We start from the raw sequence: 19,017 nt of genomic DNA on the forward strand, positions 1-19,017 counted from the left end.
AGCATCCATCTTCTGCAGTACTTTTGTCATGGGAGTCATGGCTACTACGAAGAGTAGTGGGGACAGTGAGTCGCCCTGGAAGATCCCTCTCCTGATATTAACCTCTGCTAGTTTTATTCCAGAGCTTGTAAGTATTGTATTCCAGTTGCGCATTGTATTTTGTAGGAAGCTGATGGTGTTTTCCTCTGCCCCATATATTTTCAGGCATTCTATTAGCCATGTGTGTGGTATCATGTCGAAGGCTTTCTTATAGTCTATCCATGCCATGCTTAGGTTGGTTTTCCTTCTCTTACTGTTCTTCATTATCCAGTTTGTCTATCAGGAGCTGGTCTTTTGTGCCCGTACACTTCCTTCTACAGCCTTTCTGTTAGTGGGGGATGGTGTGTATCCTTTAAGGTAGTTGGTATAGCCTTTCACTGATGATACACCTATTTAGTAAACAACACCATTATTGGTAGGCAGGTGATAGGCTTGTAGTTGCTGGCTATATTTCCTTTACTCTTGTCTTTTGTACTAAGGATGTTCTTCCTGTGGTCATCCATTTGGGTGCATGGTGATTTGTGATACAATACTGGAGTTGCTCTGCTATTCGTGGGTGTAGAGCCTTGAAGTTTTTGACTTGGACTTCATCGGGACCTGGGGCTTTCCAGTTGGATATTTTCTTTAGTTGGTGTCTGACTGTGTCTGTCGTGATCTCAGTGAATCTTTGTTTTATTCTCCCTGTTTCTTCTTCCTTAACTTCCTGGAGCCATGTTGCATGCTTAATTGTGTGATACCGGATTGTTCCATATGTTTTCCCAGAGTCTCTTACTTGGTTCGGCTTCAGGAATTTCTTGGTGGTTTTCTTCCCCTCTTAGTTGGCTGTTTTTTTTAGTCTTTTCTGGTTGTTTATTCCGGGGGGGGCAATAGGTGGTTTCCGAATAGTTTGTTCTGTTGGTATCCCTTATTCCCTGTCAGGTGCCGTTGGATCTTATGTCTTTGGACTTAAGCCTCTGTTTTACATCTTCTATTGTGTTGTTTAGTCCCCTCTCCTGTACTTTGTATTTCTCGTTCAGTTCCTCCCTTGTTTTCTTGCTTCTTAGCCTTTTTGCTGCCATCTCTTTCAGTTTACTCACGTCAGACCTCATCACCATGATATGCTTTTCCAGGCGCCTTTTCCAAGGAGGTTGCTATTTTGGGGTCTGTTGGGTTGGTTGTGCTGGTGGTGTTGGTGTTCGTATCTCAATCAGTTCTGCTACTAATCTTGCTCCTGCATATGCCAAGTTATTTGTTTCTGTGACACTGGTGGTGTGTATTATGGCCATTATTTCATTGACCTCACTTGTTTGCTCCCTTAATTTCTTGGTGTTGTAGGCTTTCATGGAGGGGATCTTTGTTCTCTCTGTATCTGGCTCCATCCATTGTCTAATCTTTTCCACCTATTCTGTCCTCTCTGCTACTTCGTCGGTGTTTCTTCGTGTGTCGCTGTTTGATACCTCATCATCCCTGTCGTCTTCTGTGGCATCGTCTCTCAGTTCGTCTTCTTGACTTCGTTGCCGTGTCATTTCCCTTTCCAGTTCTTGTCTTTCTGTTGGGGAGAGCCAGTTCTTTTTCTTTATGTTCCTTACTTGGTCTGCTAGCCTCTGCTCTGTTTGGGGGGTATTATTCCTCTCATTCCAGATGTTGACCAATCTTCTTGTATATCCTCTCTCCGTCAAGTTGCTTCTGATGTGGCATCTCCATATTTCCTTATTTTCTTCTCTTGTCCATTTCTTCCTCTGGTTTGCTTCTGTAGCTCCAGTCTCTGGTTGTTGGTTACTGACGTTGTGGTGGTCAGTTGCTGGATGACGACCTCCAAGTACCTGCCCGTCTTCCCCTTCAATTGGGCTGAATACCTGGCTGCCGGACGAAGCTCCTCTGTTGCCAGAGGTTCCATTTATTATCATTATTATTATTAGCATCATTATTGTTGTTGTTGTTGTTATTATCATGCACGATCAACAACAAATTCTGTTTATAAAAACCCAACAAACGTATCAAGCTCCCACTAATCTATACTCGTCTGCCGGTGTGTCTTTCTGTCACCCTCCCCAACCACAACCCACTTTCTACCTCTCTCTCTCCCCCCATCTCTCTCTCTCTCTCTCTCTCTCTCTCTCTCTCTCTCTCTCTCTCACCCGGCATTCCAGATAGTGCTGACGGACCGAGGCGAGATCATTAGCGCTGGGAACTTCCACGGAGAATACCCGGCTAAAGCGGCTGATTACCTGGCCATAGGAATTCACGAAATCGCCTCTATGTCTGAGAGGCGGATAGAGCGTCTCGTCAACCCAGGTAAGTGATGGAGCCTGTTAACAGGGGGAGATCTTGGGGGTGAGACCCTTTCATGTTTGGCGTTCCTGAAATGGTTTTCATTATTATTATTATTATTATTATTATTATTATTTTTATTATTATTATTTTCTTTTTGGTCTATCACAGTCCTCCAATTCGACTGGGTGGTATTTATTTGGGGTTCCGGGTTGCATACTGCCTCCTCAGGAGTCCATCATTTTTCTTACTGTGTGCGCCGTTTCTAGGATCACACTCTTCTGCATGAGTCCTGGAGCTACCTCAGCCTCTAGTTTTTCCAGATTCCTTTCCAAGGATCTTGGTAACGTGCCTAGTGTTCCTATGATTATGGGTACAATTTCCACTGGCATATCCCATATTCTTATTATTATTCTTAGTTTATCTTATTATTTTATTATTAGATTATATTATTAAGAGTAAAGGCTACTTCAGCAGCGGTACACTTGTAGAAATTCTTCTCTATTTTTCGAATAGCGGCTTTTTCCGTGCTACATAAAACAGGCTAGTAGAGCGCCAATAGAGCAAATACATACACCGATTTTGACACTATATTTGATCATGACCTCTATAGGCGCTCTACTAGCCTGTTTAAGTAGCACGGAAAAAGCCGCTATTCGGAAAATAGAGAAGAATCTCTACAAGTGTAACGCTGCTGAAGTAGCCATTACCACCTTTAATAAAGTATGCTTGAGAGAGGGTCTGCTTCCTAAGTATTATTATTATTATTTTTTTGCTCTATCACAGTCCTCCAATTCGACTGGGTGGTATTTATAGTGTGGGGTTCCGGGTTGCATCCTGCCTCCTTAGGAGTCCATCACTTTTCTTACTATGTGCGCCGTTTCTAGGATCAAACTCTTCTGCATGAGTCCTGGAGCTACTTCAGCGTCTAGTTTTTCTAGATTCCTTTTCAGGGATCTTGGGATCGTGCCTGGTGCTCCCATGATTCTGGGTACGATTTCCACTGGCATATCCCATATCCTTCTTATTTCTATTTTCAGATCTTGATACTTATCCATTTTTTCCCTCTCTTTCTCTTCAACTCTGGTGTCCCAAGGTATTGCGACATCAATGAGTGATACTTTCTTCTTGACTTTGTCAATCAACGTCACGTCTGGTCTGTTTGCACGTATCACCCTATCTGTTCTGATACCATAGTCCCAGAGAATCTTTGCGTGATCGTTTTCTATCACTCCTTCAGGTTGGTGCTCGTACCACTTATTACTGCAAGGTAGCTGATGTTTCTTGCACAGGCTCCAGTGGAGGGCTTTTGCCACTGAATCATGCCTCTTTTTGTACTGGTTCTGTGCAAGTGCCGGGCATTCGCTTGCTATGTGGTTTATGGTTTCATTTTTCGTATTGCACTTCCTACATATGGGTGGAGAGATGTTATTTTCTGTCTATCGTTCTTTGAACATATATTGGTTCTTAGGGCCTGATCTTGTGCCGCTGTTATCATTCCTTCAGTTTCCTTCTTTAGCTCTCCCCTCTGTAGCCATTGCCATGTGTCATCGCTGGGTAGTTCTTTAGTCTGTCTCATGTATTGTCCGTGCATTGGTTTGTTGTGCCAGTCCTCTGTTCTGTCTGTCATTGTCCTGTCTCTGTATTACTTTTTGGGTCTTCGTCTACTTTTATTAGTCCTTCTTCCCATGCACTCTTTTAGCCACTCGTCTTCACTGGTTTTCAGATATTGCCCCAGTGCTCTGTTCTCGGTGTTGACGCAGTCCTCTATACTTAGTAGTCCTCTCCCTCCTTCCTTTCGTGTTATGTATAGTCTGTCCGTATTTGCTCTTGGGTGTAGTGCTTTGTGTATTGTCATATGTTTCCTGGTTTTCTGATCTATGCTGCGAAGTTCTGCCTTCGTCCATTCCACTATTCCTGCGCTGTATCTGATTACTGCCAGTGCCCATGTGTTTATGGCATTTATCATATTTCCCGGCGTTGAGTTTTGACTTGGGGGTATTTGCTTTTTGGGAGTCTCTGCATATATTCTTTCCTGGATTCGTGTTCCTTGTTCAATCTATTGGATCTTGGTTTTATATTCCCCTCCTTCCATTATTCCCAGGTATTTGTATCCTGTCTCATCTATGTGTTTGATGCTGCTCCCATCTGGTAGCTTTATCCCTTCAGTTCTCGTTACTTTGCCTAGCCTTTTTGATATGTTGACTAAGGCGCATTTTTTCTATTCCAAACTCCATCCTGATGTCCCCAGATACAATCCTTACAGTCTGGATTAGGGTATCTATTTCCTTGATGCTCTTACCATACAGCTTGATGTCGTCCATGAACATCAGATGGTTGATTCTGTTGCCTCTTTTCTTGAGTTGGTACCCGGCATCCATCTTCTGTAGTACTTTTGTCATGGGAATCATGGCTAACTTACCGAAGAGTAGTGGGGACAGTGAGTCGCCCTGGAAGATCCCTCTCCTGATATTAACCTCTGCTAGTCTTATTCCAGATCTTGTAAGTATTGTATTCCAGTTGCGCATTGTATTTTTGAGGAAGCTGATGGTGTTATCCTCTGCCCCATATATTTTCAGGCATTCTATTAGCCATGTGTGTGGTATCATGTCGAAGGCTTTCTTATAGTCTATCCTTTCTATATTATTATTATTATTATTATTATTATTATTATTATTATTATTATTATTATTATTTATTATTATTATTATTATTTATTTTTTATTTTTTGGTCTATCACAGTCCTCCAATTCGACGGGGTAGTATTTATAGTGTAGAGTTCCGGGTTGCATCCTGCCTCCTTAGGAGTCCATCACTTTTCTTACTATGTGCGCCGTTTCTAGGATCAAACTCTTCTGCATGAGTCCTGGAGCTACTTCAGCGTCTAGTTTTTCTAGATTCCTTTTCAGGGATCTTGGGATCGTGCCTAATGTTCCCATGATTATGGGCACAATTTCCACTGGTATTTCCCATATCCTTCTTTCTATTTTCAGGTCTTGATACTTATTCATGTTTTCCCTTCCTTTCTATTCAACTCTGGTGTCCCAAGATATTGCGACATCAATGAGTGATACTTTCCTCATGATTTTGTCAATCAACGTAACGTCTGGTCTATTTGCAAGTATCACCCTATCTGTTTTGATACCATAGTCCTAGAGGATCTTTGCCTGATCGTTTTCTATCACTCCTTCAGGTGGGTGCTCGTACCACTCATTACTACAAGGTAGCTGATGTTTCTTGCACAGGCTCCAGTGGAGGGCTTTTGCTACTGAATCATGCCTCTTTTTGTACTGGTTCTGTGCATGTGCCAGATATTCGCTTGCTATGTGGTATATGGTTTCATTTTTCGTATTGCACTTCCTACGTATGGGAGAGATGTTATTTCCATCTATCGTCCTTTGAACATATCTGGTTCTTAGGGCCTGATCTTGTGCCGCTGTTATCATTCCTTCAGGTTCTTTCTTGAGCTCTCCCCTTAGTAGCCATTGCCATGTATCATCGCTGGCTAGTTCTTCAGTCTGTCTCATGTTTTGTCCCGTGCATTGGTTTGTTGTGCCATTCCTCTGTTCTGTTTGTCATTCTCCTGTCTCTGTATATTATTATTTGCTCTTAGGTGTAATGCTTTGTGTGTTGTCATATGTTTCCTGGTTTTCTGGTCTATGCTGCGAAGTTCTGCCTTCGTCCATTCCACTATTCCTGTGCTGTATCTGATTACTGGCACTGTCCATGAGTTTATGGCTTTTATCATATTTCCGGCATTGAGTTTTGACTTGAGTATCGCCTTGAGTCTCTGCATATATTCTTTCCTGATCGTGTCCTTCATCTCTTGGTGTTTTATATGCCCTCCTTCCATTATTCCCAGGTATTTGTATCCCGTCTCATCTATGTGTTTGATGTTGTTCCCGTCTGATAGCTTTATCCATTCAGTCCTTGTTACTCTGCCCTTTTGTATGCTGACTAAGGCGCATTTTTCTATTCCAAACTCCATCCTGATGTCCCCAGATACAATCCTTACAATCTGGATTAGAGTATCTATTTCCTTGATGCTCTTACCGTATATACAGCTTGATGTCGTCCATGAACATCAGATGGTTAATTCTGTTGCCTCTTTTCTTGAGTTGGTACCCAGCATCCATCTTCTGCAGTACTTTTGTCATGGGAATCATGGCTAGTACGAAGAGTAGTGGGGACAATGAGTCGCCCTGGAAGATCCCTCTCCTGATATTAACCTCTGCTAGTTTTATTCCAGAGCTTGTAAGTATTGTATTCCAGTTGCGCATTGTATTTTGTAGGAAGCTGATGGTGTTTTCCTCTGCCCCATATATTTTCAGGCATTCTATTAGCCATGTGTGTGGTAACATGTCGAAGGCTTTCTTATAGTCAATCCATGCCATGCTTAGGTTGGTTTTCCTTCTACTGTTCAGCATTACTATTTTGTCTATCAGGAGCTGGTCTTTTGTGCCCCTACACTTCCTTCTGCAGCCTTTCTGTTGGTGGGGGATGGTGTTTGTATCCTTTAGGTAGTCGTATAGCCTTTCGCTGATGATACCTGTCAGTAACTTCCACATTATTGGTAGACAGGTGATAGGCCTGTAGTCACTGGCCATATTTCCCTTACTCTTTTCTTTTTGTACTAAGGATGTTCTTCCTGTGGTCATCCATTTGGGCGCATGGTGATTTGTGATACAATGCTGGAGTTGTTCTGCTATTCGTGGGTGCAGGGCTTTGAAGTTTTTGAGCCAGTATCCATGGACTTCATCGGGACCTGGGGCTTTTCAGTTGGACATTTTCTTTAGTTGGTGTCTGACTGTGTCTGTCGTGATATCAGTGAATCTTTGTTTTATTCTCCCTATTTCTTCTTCCTTAACTTCCTGGAGCCATGTTGCATGCTTGTTGTGTGATACCGGATTGCTCCAGATATTTTCCCAGAGTCTCTTACTTGGTTCGGCTTCAGGAATTTCTTGGTGGTTTTCTTCCCATCTTAGTTGGCTGTTTAGTCTTTTCTGGTTGGTTCTGAATAGTTTGTTCTGTTGATATCCCTTATTCCTGTTCAGGTACCGTTGGATCTTATGTGCTTTGGACGTTAAAGCCCTTGGTTTTACATCTTCTATTGTGTTGTTTAGTCCCCTCTCCTGTACTTTGTATTTCTTGTTCAGTTCCATGGACTTCATCGGGACCTGGGGGCTTTTTCCAGGTTTGACATTTCTTTTAGTTGGTGGTCTGACTGTGTCTGTCGTGATATCATGAAATCTTTGTTTTATTCTCCCTATTTCTTCTTCCTTAACTTCCTGGAGCCATGTTGCATGCTTGTTGTGTGATACCGGATTGCTCCAGATATTTTCCCAGAGTCTCTTACTTGGTTCGGCTTCAGGAATTTCTTGGTGGTTTTCTTCCCATCTTAGTTGGCTGTTTAGTCTTTTCTGGTTGGTTCTGAATAGTTTGTTCTGTTGATATCCCTTATTCCTGTTCAGGTACCGTTGGATCTTATGTGCTTTGGACTTAAGCCTCTGTTTTACATCTTCTATTGTGTTGTTTAGTCCCCTCTCCTGTACTTTGTATTTCTTGTTCAGTTCCTCCCTTGTTTTCTGCTTCTCTTTCAGTTTACTCACGTCTGACCTCATCATCATGATTTGCTTTTCCAGGACCCTTTTCCAAGGCGGTTGCTGTTTTAGTTTCTGTTGGGTTATTATTATTATTATTATTATTATTATTATTATTATTATATATTATTATTATTATTTGAGAAAAACTCTCTATCGCGAGATATATACATAATGTTCTAAGAGGTCCACAATAATAAAGAATGTTGCGAGTTCGTGTATAATTTAAAAAACTCTTTACAAAGCTTCGAACCCTTCCCTGGGTTCATCTTCAGTCCAAAAACCAAGATGAACCTAGGGAAGGGTTCGAAAGCTTGTAAAGGGTTTTTAAATTATACACGAACTCGCAACATTCTTTATTATTGTGGACCTCTTACGAACAACATTATTATTATTATTATTATTATTATTATTTTTATTATTATTATTATTATTATTATTATTATTATTATTATTTATTATTATTATTATTTGCTGGAAGAAGACCTTCGTTAATACAGGTTTTATTGACAACAATTTTTTATTTCGGTAGCGTTTATTTTCAATATAGAAGGTTCTCTATTCTTCTTATTGCTGATTTTTCTTTCTGTACTCAAGTTGGGTATTTAAACCCAAAATGGGGGATTCCTGTCATAATACCATGTTTTTGACATGGTTCCCCCATTGGGCGTTTTAATAGCCAATTTGAGCACTCAAGAAAAATAGAGAAACTTCTATACAAAATAAACGCGGCTGACATAGACACTATTTTCGATAAAAACCTCTATTATTATTATTATTATTATTATTATTATTATTATTATTATTACTATTATTATTATTATTATTATTATTATTATTATTATTATTATATTATTATTATTATTATTATTATTATTATTATTATTTTTCTGTATGCTGGAAACAGACCTTCTCTCAAAAAAGTTTTTCTTAAAAACAATGCAGAATTCACAAAGTTGATTTTATACAAAATTCTTTCAGTTCTCCTTATGATTTGTGTATTTTGTGTATATCAATTCTGTAAATTCTGCCATTGTTTTTAATAAATATTATTATTATTATTATTATTATTATTATTATTATTATTATTATTATTATTATTATTATTATTATTATTGTTGTTCAGAAGACCGAACCCTATCCATATGGAACAAGCCACCACAGGGGCAATTGACTTGAAGTTCAAGCTACCAAAGAATATTAAGGTGCAGTTCATTAGAAAGAAATAATAAATGTTAATAGGAAATACGGAGAGAAAGAAGGGATCATTTATTGAAAATGTAAAAAAATAATAATAATTTACAAATAATAAATAGATTGCGAGAGTCTGGTCCAGGGACGAATTTTTGTGTGTGTGTACTATATAATCTATAATATATATATATAATATATATATATATAATATATATATACACACACATATATATATATATATATATATATATATATGTATATATATATATATATATATATATATATATATTATATATAATATATATATATGATTTTAGAACGTAAATGAGAATGATAAGTGATAACGCAAGTAATTCCGCAAATCTTTAATACCTGAAAGAAATATCTGTCCCACGAAAACCGAGACAGTTGTTAGGAATGGCCAATAATACATTTAAATACAACTAAAATACTGTGTGTCTAGATGAATGGCATTTTGAAATAATAAATTCTGTATTTTTCAGCTCTGAGTGAACTTCCAGCATTCCTGGTGAAGGAAGGTGGTCTCAATTCCGGCTTCATGATTGCTCACTGTACGGCAGCTTCCCTGGGTAAGTCTCTCTCTCTCTCTCTCCCCCTCTCTCTCTCTGTCTCTGTCTCTGTCTGTCTGTCTCTCTCTCTCTCTCTCTCTCTCTCTCTCTTAGCAATTCTCTGGTAGACATTAGAGGTGCCTCACACTGAGTGACCTTGGGAAACCCGAACGAGCTGTAAGGTCTGTAAGGTCTCTCTCTCCCTCTCTCTCTCTCTCTCTCTCTTCTTTTGTTTTTCTGCCAGACATCTGTGATAACGTGAGGAACAATACGTTAATTGTTTCGTGTCTGGCTTTACATAAGATACCCCAGTTCGTTGTAGATGTCTAGGGTAAACTGAGACACACTACTTTTCTTTTTACGTTTTCATTTTCGTAAGAGAAACATCACTGTTAAGGTAAAACATCTAAGTTTCCGTCAGAACTAGATGTATAATAAGTTATTCGTAGTCACTTTTCACTTCCTCAGGGAGAAAGTTGTTGTTATTTAGTAAAGGTCTATGGAAGAACCTATAAAAGTCTGGAAAAGGTGTTTCGCATTGAGTTAAAGATACTGGAATTTGGGGATAGGATATTTATGATTTATTTATAAGAATGAAAATGTAAAAAAATAAATAATGTGCATGTTAAACAGTACAGAAAAATTATTTCTAACAAAATATAGCATATTCATTTTAATTTTTGTTGGTGAAACAACGCTCTATGTGACCGTAGATTTTAGCATGCGCCCAGAGTAAGCTGAAGGTCGGATCACGTGTTGTTGGTGTAAGGACTGATACTTCAAACATTACTGAATGCTCCCTGCAATACATTTACTATTTCAAACATATAATATGGTCTATAAGGGTGAAAATACGTTTTAACCTGAAACACCCAAGTCAGATCATTTCATAATACGTCATTATCTTTGACAGTGAAGTTACATCATGTCATAGTGCGTCATTATCTTTAACAGTACAGTTTCATCATGTCATAATGCATAATTATCTTTTGCAGTGAAGTTACATCATGTCATAGTGCGTCATTATCTTTTACAGTACAGTTGCACCATGTCATGATATGTCATTAGCTTTACCAATGCAGTTACATCATGTCATAGTGCGTCATTATCTTTTACAGTGTCTGAAAATAAGGTTTTATGTCATCCTGCAAGTGTGGATTCCCTGACCACTTCGGCGGGAACGGAGGATCACGTCTCCATGGGAGGATTCGCTGCAAGGAAGGCCCTCACGGTTATTATTATTATTATTATTATTATTATTATTATTATTGTTATTATTATTATTATGGGTACTCATTGCCATTGAACAAGTTCTAAATATTATAGTATATCAAACGAGCAATTTCTAGTAAATATTGAAAAATATAAAAAGCACAGGATACGTAGAATTCAAATCACTTCAGCCAACCTACGCAAACACCAGAAGACACTCTCGTCTCACCAACAGGTCGTCGAGAACGTGGAGCGAGTCATAGCCATCGAACTCCTAGCTGCTTGTCAGGCCATCGAGTTCCTCCGTCCTCTGAAGACCACTACGCCCCTCGAGGAGGTCATCAGGGTAGTCCGCTCTACTGTCAGGTAAGGGAGCCTCTCTCTCTCTCTCTCTCTCTCTCTCTGTCCCTGAAGATATGTTATAAATCCAAAGCTTTCTCATGCCCTGATAAATAGGGAGCGTTTTCTCAGTCCCTGAACTAGGGAATTCTGGGTATGATCTCATGCCCTGCAAATCTGATAGATAGGGAGGGCATACTCAGTCCCTGAACAGGGAATTCTAGGTGTGATTTAATTCCCTGATAGATAGGGAATGTCTTCTCAGTCCCTGAACAAGCAATTCTTGGTATGATCTAATACCCTATAGATAGGGAGGCATACTCAGTTTTTCCTGAACAGGGAATTCTTGGTGTGATCTACGTAATGTCCTGATAGATAGGAAGTCTTCTCAGTCCCTGAACTAGGAATTCTGGGTATGATCTAATGCCCTGATAGATAGGAAGGGCCTACTCAGTTCCTGAACAGGGAATTCATGGTATGATCTAATGTCCTGATAGATAGGGTGAACATTTCCAGTCTCTGTGTTGCTTTTTAAAAAAGACAAAATATTTTTAGATTATTCGAATTGAGAATCAAAAGTGTCAATCACCTCTCGCTATGTGGACACTTCGAAACCAGCCCCCTCCAGAAGATAGCTACATTACAACTGGCATATATTGACGACGCAAATGGTAACCATTTTAATAACGATATACCGTAAGCTCCGTATCCATGTGCAAACCATAGAAAGCAAAGACTTATACACGATATACTGTAGGCTCCGTACCCATGTGCGAGCTATAGAAAGCAATGTCCACGAGTATGCTGTAGACTACGTAAACACGTACAAGCTACAGAATACTCAGGAATACTCGAGGCTATTTTTGTAATTTCAGTGCCTGGGACAAGGACCGCTTCATGGCTCGAGATATTGACGCAGCGACAGAACTCCTGAAGGAGGGCAAGATCTGGCATGCCGTTCGTCACCATATTGAACACTATCATCGGGTGCAGGTATGGTGGATGGAACTGATGGGAGATTATATCATTATTATTATTATTATTATTATTATTATTATTATTATTATTATATGCCAATGGCACAAGTCACAAGCCCAACTTGCCATACAAGCTGACATATTAGTATATATTTATTATATTATTATTATTAGTAGTAGTAGTAGAGTAGTATATATGCTAAAGCATAAGCCCTAACTTGCATAACGAGTTGACACAGAATGGATGTATATAAGAATATCTATTAAAATGCCAATAAACTAAATTGTACGTAATTATCAACCAATTAAAATACAAATTTAGATTAACATGAATAATATTAGCAGATAACGATAAATCAACATATTAACAAAAGCTAAAGAAATACATACCCGAAAGAAGCTGGACATTTACCATTAAGACATCTCCACAGTTGTAGATTAAGCCAGCCTTTTCGACTCTCTCTCTCTCTTCTCTCTCTCTCTCTCTCTCTTCTTCTTCTTCTTCTTATTCTTCATTCTCTTCGTCGTCGTCTCATTCTTCTTCTTTTTCTTTTTCTTTTTCTGTTGCTCAGATTAGTACTTAAGGTGTTATAGTCACGTGATCCGAGACTCCTTTTCATATCTCTCTTTCTCTCTCTCATTGTTTCTTCTTCGTCTTCTTCTTCTTCTTTATTTCATTCTGTCTCAGATAGGTGCTTGAGACATAGTCAAGCGATCAAGTTACCTTTTCACCAAGTTATTTTTTCTATTTTTTTTCTTCTTCTTTTATCACAACAGGACATCGAGACCCGAGTCTTCTCTCCGACCATGAGCTTCACGGGGTCAGGTCCCCCGAGGGCACAGAAAAGACCAGGGGTCAACGGTCGCAGTGGGTCACCCTCAGTCCACAAGAGGGTCAGAACCACGAGCAGGAATTAATACCTCATGGTAGGAATCAGAATCTCAAGGAAAAGACGAACCTCTGGGGGCGAGAAACACGAACCACAATCAGGAATTTTAAACCTCAAAATAGAAGCCAGAACCTCAGAGAAAATGTTGAACCTCTGACAAGAGAAATGCGAACCTCCATCGGGCAAAAGATTGAACCTCAAGTAATAAAAGAAACTCGGGCAGAAATTACACCTTCGGGTGAACTTCAGGAAAGGTTAGAATACCCAGAAGAAAATAGAACCTCAGGAAAATTGGAACTGCAGTGAGAACAAACCTCAAGCACGAAATAGAACCTCAAGAAAAGTAGAACCCCAGGGAGATTCAACCACGAGCAGAACTTACATAGAACTTTCTGTAGAAACTACCGTACGATACAGAATCAAGATCAAGTAACAACGGGCTACAGGATAATATGAAATAGTGTTTTGAAATAAATAAATAATGATAATATAAAGAATAAATAAATAAATAAATAAATAAATAAATAGATAAATAAATAAATAAATAAATAAATAAATAAATAAATAAATAAATAAATAAATAAATAAATAAATAAAATTCTCGTAGAAATAAGTGTATTGACTCGATTTCGAAAGGTTCTTATTTTCTTGGTTACTCAAAGAGTTGAAAATAAGACTCTTTCTGAACACTAATACTTTTTAAGCAGACTCTGGAAATCATAGCGGGAATTTGATGATCAAGAAATAATAAAAGTTCTAAAGCCTACAGCTTGCTTTTACTACCCAAGGGGAATTCTAAGATAACTGTTCTTGCCAATTACTTGTTGTTCTTCTTCTCGCGGGGGGTTGGGGGTAGGAAAGCCCTATGGAGGAGCCTAAAAAGGTCAGAAAAAGGTGTTTTGCGTTGAGTTGAAGATACAGGAATTATAGGATAGGATGTTTATAATTTATTTATTAGAAATGTAAGAAATAAATAAGCGCACGTTAAACAGTACAGAACAATTATTTCTAAAAATACAATTAGCGTATTTATTTCGATTTTCGTTGGTGAAACAGCTCTCAATTTGGCCGTCAGCTACTAAAGCAACTGAACGCGTCCCTGATACCTTTATAAGACGTCAACTACCCAGGTAACTGAACGCGGCTCTGCTACCTCACGACGTCGACGCAAGAGGCGTTTATAATTGTAAATATATGTAGGGTTGCCAGACTAACTGCAAATTATTCTGGCAACCAGAAGCTGTCTTTTGATGGATTCTGGTCTCGTTTAGCCAATCAGAAAAGACCATGACTGCACGTCAAATTTTCTAGGCTACGATCCGGTCACAAATCGGGTAACGGATGAAGGCTAAGCGGTGGATCTTTCTGCCAATATGGAAGGAGGAGGAGGAGGAGGAGGAAGAGGAGGAGGAGGAGAAAGAGGAGAAGGAGAAGGAGGAGGTAGAGGAGGAGGAGGAGGAGGAGGAGGAGGAAGAAGAGGAGGAAGAAGAGAGGAGGAGGAGGAGGAGGAGGTTTAGGAGGAGGAGGTTTAGGAGGAGGAGGAGGAGGAGAAAGAGAAGAGGAGAAAGAGGAAGAGGAGGAGGAGGAGGAGGATTTAGGAGGAGGAGGTTAGGAGGAGGAGGAGGAGGAGAAAGAGGAAGAGGAGAAAGAGGAAGAGGAGGAGGAGGAGAAAGAGGAGAAGGAAAAGGAGGAGGTAGAAGAGGAGGAGGAGGAGGAGGAAGAATGGAGGAGGAGGAGGAGGAAGAGAGGAGGAGGAAGAGAAAGAGGAGAAGGAGAAGGAGGAGGAGGAGAAAGAGGAGAAGGAGAATGAGGAGGAGGAGGAGGAGAAGGAGGAGGAAGAGGAGGAAGAAGAGAGGAGGAGGAGAAGGAGCAGGAGGAGGAGGAGGAAGAGGAGGAAGAAGAGAGGAGGAAGAAGAGAGGAGGAGGAGGAGGAGGAAGAGGAGGAAGAGGGGGAAGAGGAGGAGGAGGAGGAGACGGAAGTCTGAATTAACTGGGTCTTGTTGATACAATTGAAATCTAGAATAGGTCGGATGAGACTAGGTTGACGACCCCGCCGTTCAACACTACGAAAACGTAGCATCTCGATCCGTTACAAGGGCCAGACTTCTGCTAATGAGGCCCCCCCCAACAAAAAAAAAAGAAGCTTTTAACTACCTTTTTAGGGTGAGAGCATAAGTAGAAAGCAGTTCATCGCAGCGAGAGAAACGACGCTTCTCTGGAGCCGTTCCAAAGTCAAACCTCGACCACTACTACTGCTGCTATTCCCAAGCATTCATCTGCGACTCTCGATAGAGAAATACGCAGATGTTGATGAGGATAAATCAGCGTAGACTTTTCAGTCTTTCCCCGTCGCCATGGCGAAAGATAAGAGGCGTCAGAACAAGGTCACGTCACCACCGAGGTGACCTTGTGGTCAGGTAGGTACGTGACCTCATTTGGGATCGGACCCTGCTGTGGACGTCGGAATTTCTTTAAATTCTTCTTCCTGTTTGTATCCAAGACTTCGTAGTGGGACCAATAGTATCCCAAAAACAAAAAATGTGAAGAAGGCATAGTGGGTATTAGAATTACTTACGAGTCTGGTAGAATGTGACCTGTAGCTTCTCTCTCTCTCTCTCTCTCTCTCTCTCTCTCTTCTCTCTCCTCTTATAATATATATTATATTATATCTATTATATATCTATATCTATATATATATTATATATATATCACACATACACACACACACACATACATATATATATATATATATATATATATATATATATATATATATATATATTAGGGCTGTTGCCTTGTATAATAAGGTGCCCTATGAGGTAATGTTAGACTTGCGATAATCTTACGCTAAGTCGGTGGTTATGCACTTCCATACTAATTGGAGTGTCTTGGGGTTTCATGATAACTAACGAAGTAAGTATCTTTCGTTATGACGAAGATGTGTTAAACTCATGATGATATCTTTCTGATGTGAGGTTCTAGTAGAAAACACGAAGTATAAAAAATAGTTCTATTCTCTGAGATTACATGATGAAGATCAGATAGGATTGTACAAGTCTTCTAATGACGATGGCTTGATCGCTTCTGCCAATGATGATGGCTAATTCTACTCTGACTACCATCTCAGTTACAAATCATAAAGGAAACAGACAGTAGCTCGAACATAAGAACTACATGCAGATGACACATTACAAGTCACGTAAGCCGTTTGAATTATAGGTCGCGGGTAGTTGTCTCAAGCAGGAAGCTTGGACTAATGTTTTCAAAACAAATGAAGGCCCACAGGTGACGGCATGTCATCTTAGCCTACTTTATTGTATACGTCATCTTAGAATACTTTATCATCTCTGGTCTGATCACATTCCTGCAAGCAATCTGGGGTTTGACCTCTTTAGTTGTTTTAGTTTTTTTATATATATGGAAATAACAATTCCATATGTTTTTTTTTTATTATGTAAATCACTTACATAAAAAGCGTCGGTCAGCTACAAAACCAACCACTGAATATTACTCAAGCTTGACTTGCATTTGACTTATAGGAGTGTGATACAGACACTATGTGAATATATATAGTATATAAAATAAAAAAAATACTTATAAGTAAAAAAAAATTCATGGTGTACACAAATACAGATTCAAGTAATAAGATATAAGACACAATAAGCATATGATGGTATTCGTAAATAATAGTGATCACGTGATATATACTGATACAGTTTTTCACTTCATCTCATTAAGATACATATGCTACAGAAAATACTAATGTACTCTGATAATTGCATAGAATAAAGATTAACATGATAAAAATCATATTTTAACTGATAAAAATTCATATATGAAGTGATAAAAATGATTAATTTTTTTATGCTGACCTTTATTAACTGCAGTTATTGGTAAGATAAAAGGTAACAGATTGATTTATAGGCTACCTGATTTATTTATTTATACATATGTATATGGATTCATATAATTATGATCAATATATGTGCACGTATACAACTGATTCACATAAAACAACTAATCTAAGTGATTAATCTAGGTGCACTTTAAATAGATTCCTAGTGCGTACACGCACAGATATATTTCGATTCTTTGATTAACTTCTATATTCTTCAAATAAGATATATATTGATTCATATACTGATTCTTTACTGATACTTTATATATGAGATACATGACGAGGTGATACCCACTGCACATTCTAGCGTTTCGAACAACTTTTGTCCATTACACAGTTCCAGACAACCACCTATAGCCAAATGAAATGGCCAATTCCAAATGGTTAAAACAAGGGGAAAATTGCCTGGCAGGGTCCAAACGTTCTATTTTTGGCCTCATACTGTCTCTGCATCCTAAGCCACACAAATACGTCCGCGATGAATAAAATCATCCCCAGCACGAGTCCTTCGCCAGCAATGTAGAGTTGAATATCCTTCTGGTCGTAATTGTCGGAAGTATGTCCCTTTTTGTAGTCGATTTCCGACAGCCACCGGAGCATCCGCATTAAAACGAGATTAACGATGGGATACGGTGTCGGTCCAAGAAGTCTACGAAATAAGCTTTGTTCACTATGATGGTTTACTTATTCCCTTTCACATTGTAGGCGGTTGATACTTCACTGCAGTCGTCCGCAGCGACGAATGGGTTTTTGAAGTTGCGATTGTGAAATCCCTCCGTACTGCAGGATACTGTAACCAGGTTCCATTAATCAGCCTGCAAGTGAAATTATACTTGTCACAAGGGCAAAGTAAATTCAGACAACATCCAAATACGGGAGGGAGAAAGCCATTAAGAACCAGACTTAACCCACATGAATTCGCTGATATTTTATGGAATTCAAAAGAGTCAGCTGTACAAACTTTTTTTTATCCATGGCATTATAACAGTGAGTGAACCTATCCAGGTCTCTGATGACTGTAAAAATATCCATAATTATAAAAAATAAACAGATATCAATACGAATCTCAAAGAAAATTCGATATTACTGGTAGTAAGTTACTAGACAAAGAAGTGTGAAACGGAGCTATTTGTAAGATTGCCAGGCAACATAAGAATCAAAGAGAATATTAATCATGATTCTGTATTTCTCTAAGCTTACTGAAATTAAGCTGTGATAAAGTCCGATCCTATGTGCCCCTAACAAAAGGTTCATATTCAATTTTCTCGCGCGCATCCTCTGAGGTTAATTTTTTAAAACTTTATAGGCAGGAGACGTAACGAAAGAACCCACTATGTAACTAATTTCTATATAAACTGGGTTTTTCAAGAAAATGTGACAATTTCCCATGAATGTGCTTTACTTGAATTGTAATAGGCTAATGTTGCAAGTAAATTTTTCATATCCATGACCTGATACTTCTAAATGTCCGTTTACCAATATCATAAGCTGATTTATTGACTCTAATTGTCTATGAGGTTCAGAAAAATTAATTCATTTTGATGTTATAGAAATTCAGTTTGCTTATTTTGTTCATTAATTTTAAAACGATAGCAATTCCTTAACTAAAGTTGCATTGCACACAAGGGATAAGAATAGGTTATGGCTATGTATGTCATCATGACCTATGAACCACATGTGAAGTTCATGAGCTAAGCATTCCTCTCTCCAGCCAACCTGCTTTGCAAGCGGTTTATTGAGGTTAAAAGGAACAATGATGATTCGGCAATGATGACGTCGTCACCTGGCAGGAGATTGCTCTCAGCCAGCTTTAGAGTTACGTTACTTGCTGTAATAAATATGACTTTAGTATAAATTGGATATTTTTTGTTTTAATACTCCACCCACATGAGAAGAATGTCTGAAAAAAAAAACAGTACCGAAATTGAACAATATATTAGTTTCATGTTGGAAATAAATGTAATTATGTTAAATTAGATATTCCTTATTCAAACTAATGAAAAGGGTTTCCATACCAATTCTATATATATTATTTGCCCTATAAGATCC

At 38.8% G+C, this 19,017-nt stretch overlaps 2 protein-coding genes across 2 annotated transcripts in view; one reads left to right on the top strand and one right to left on the bottom strand.

The window, feature by feature from the left end:
* The window catches only part of LOC135201720 (histidine ammonia-lyase-like), a 97,293-nt gene that overhangs the window by 11,604 nt on the left and 66,672 nt on the right, over window positions 1-19,017 (bottom strand). The gene's annotated exons all lie outside the window — the stretch shown is intronic.
* Window positions 2,170-13,524, top strand: LOC135201721 (histidine ammonia-lyase-like). The gene is made up of 6 exons (XM_064230896.1): window positions 2,170-2,313; window positions 9,587-9,673; window positions 10,771-10,883; window positions 11,100-11,230; window positions 12,079-12,196; window positions 12,958-13,524. The coding sequence occupies exons 1-6, from the start codon at window positions 2,277-2,279 to the stop codon at window positions 13,096-13,098; spliced, it is 627 nt and encodes a 208-aa protein (XP_064086966.1). The 5' UTR covers window positions 2,170-2,276; the 3' UTR covers window positions 13,099-13,524.

Source organism: Macrobrachium nipponense, chromosome 28, assembly GCF_015104395.2.
Source record: "Macrobrachium nipponense isolate FS-2020 chromosome 28, ASM1510439v2, whole genome shotgun sequence".
Taxonomy (NCBI): domain Eukaryota; kingdom Metazoa; phylum Arthropoda; class Malacostraca; order Decapoda; family Palaemonidae; genus Macrobrachium; species Macrobrachium nipponense.

Coding starts and splice junctions, on each gene's coding strand:
- LOC135201721 (XM_064230896.1), top strand. CDS start 2,277: ATGTCTGAGAGGCGGATAGAGCGTCTCGTCAACCCAG. Junction 10,884..11,099: donor CTGCAAGGAAGGCCCTCACG/GTTATTATTATT, acceptor TCTCACCAACAG/GTCGTCGAGAACGTGGAGCG. Junction 11,231..12,078: donor GTAGTCCGCTCTACTGTCAG/GTAAGGGAGCCT, acceptor TTGTAATTTCAG/TGCCTGGGACAAGGACCGCT.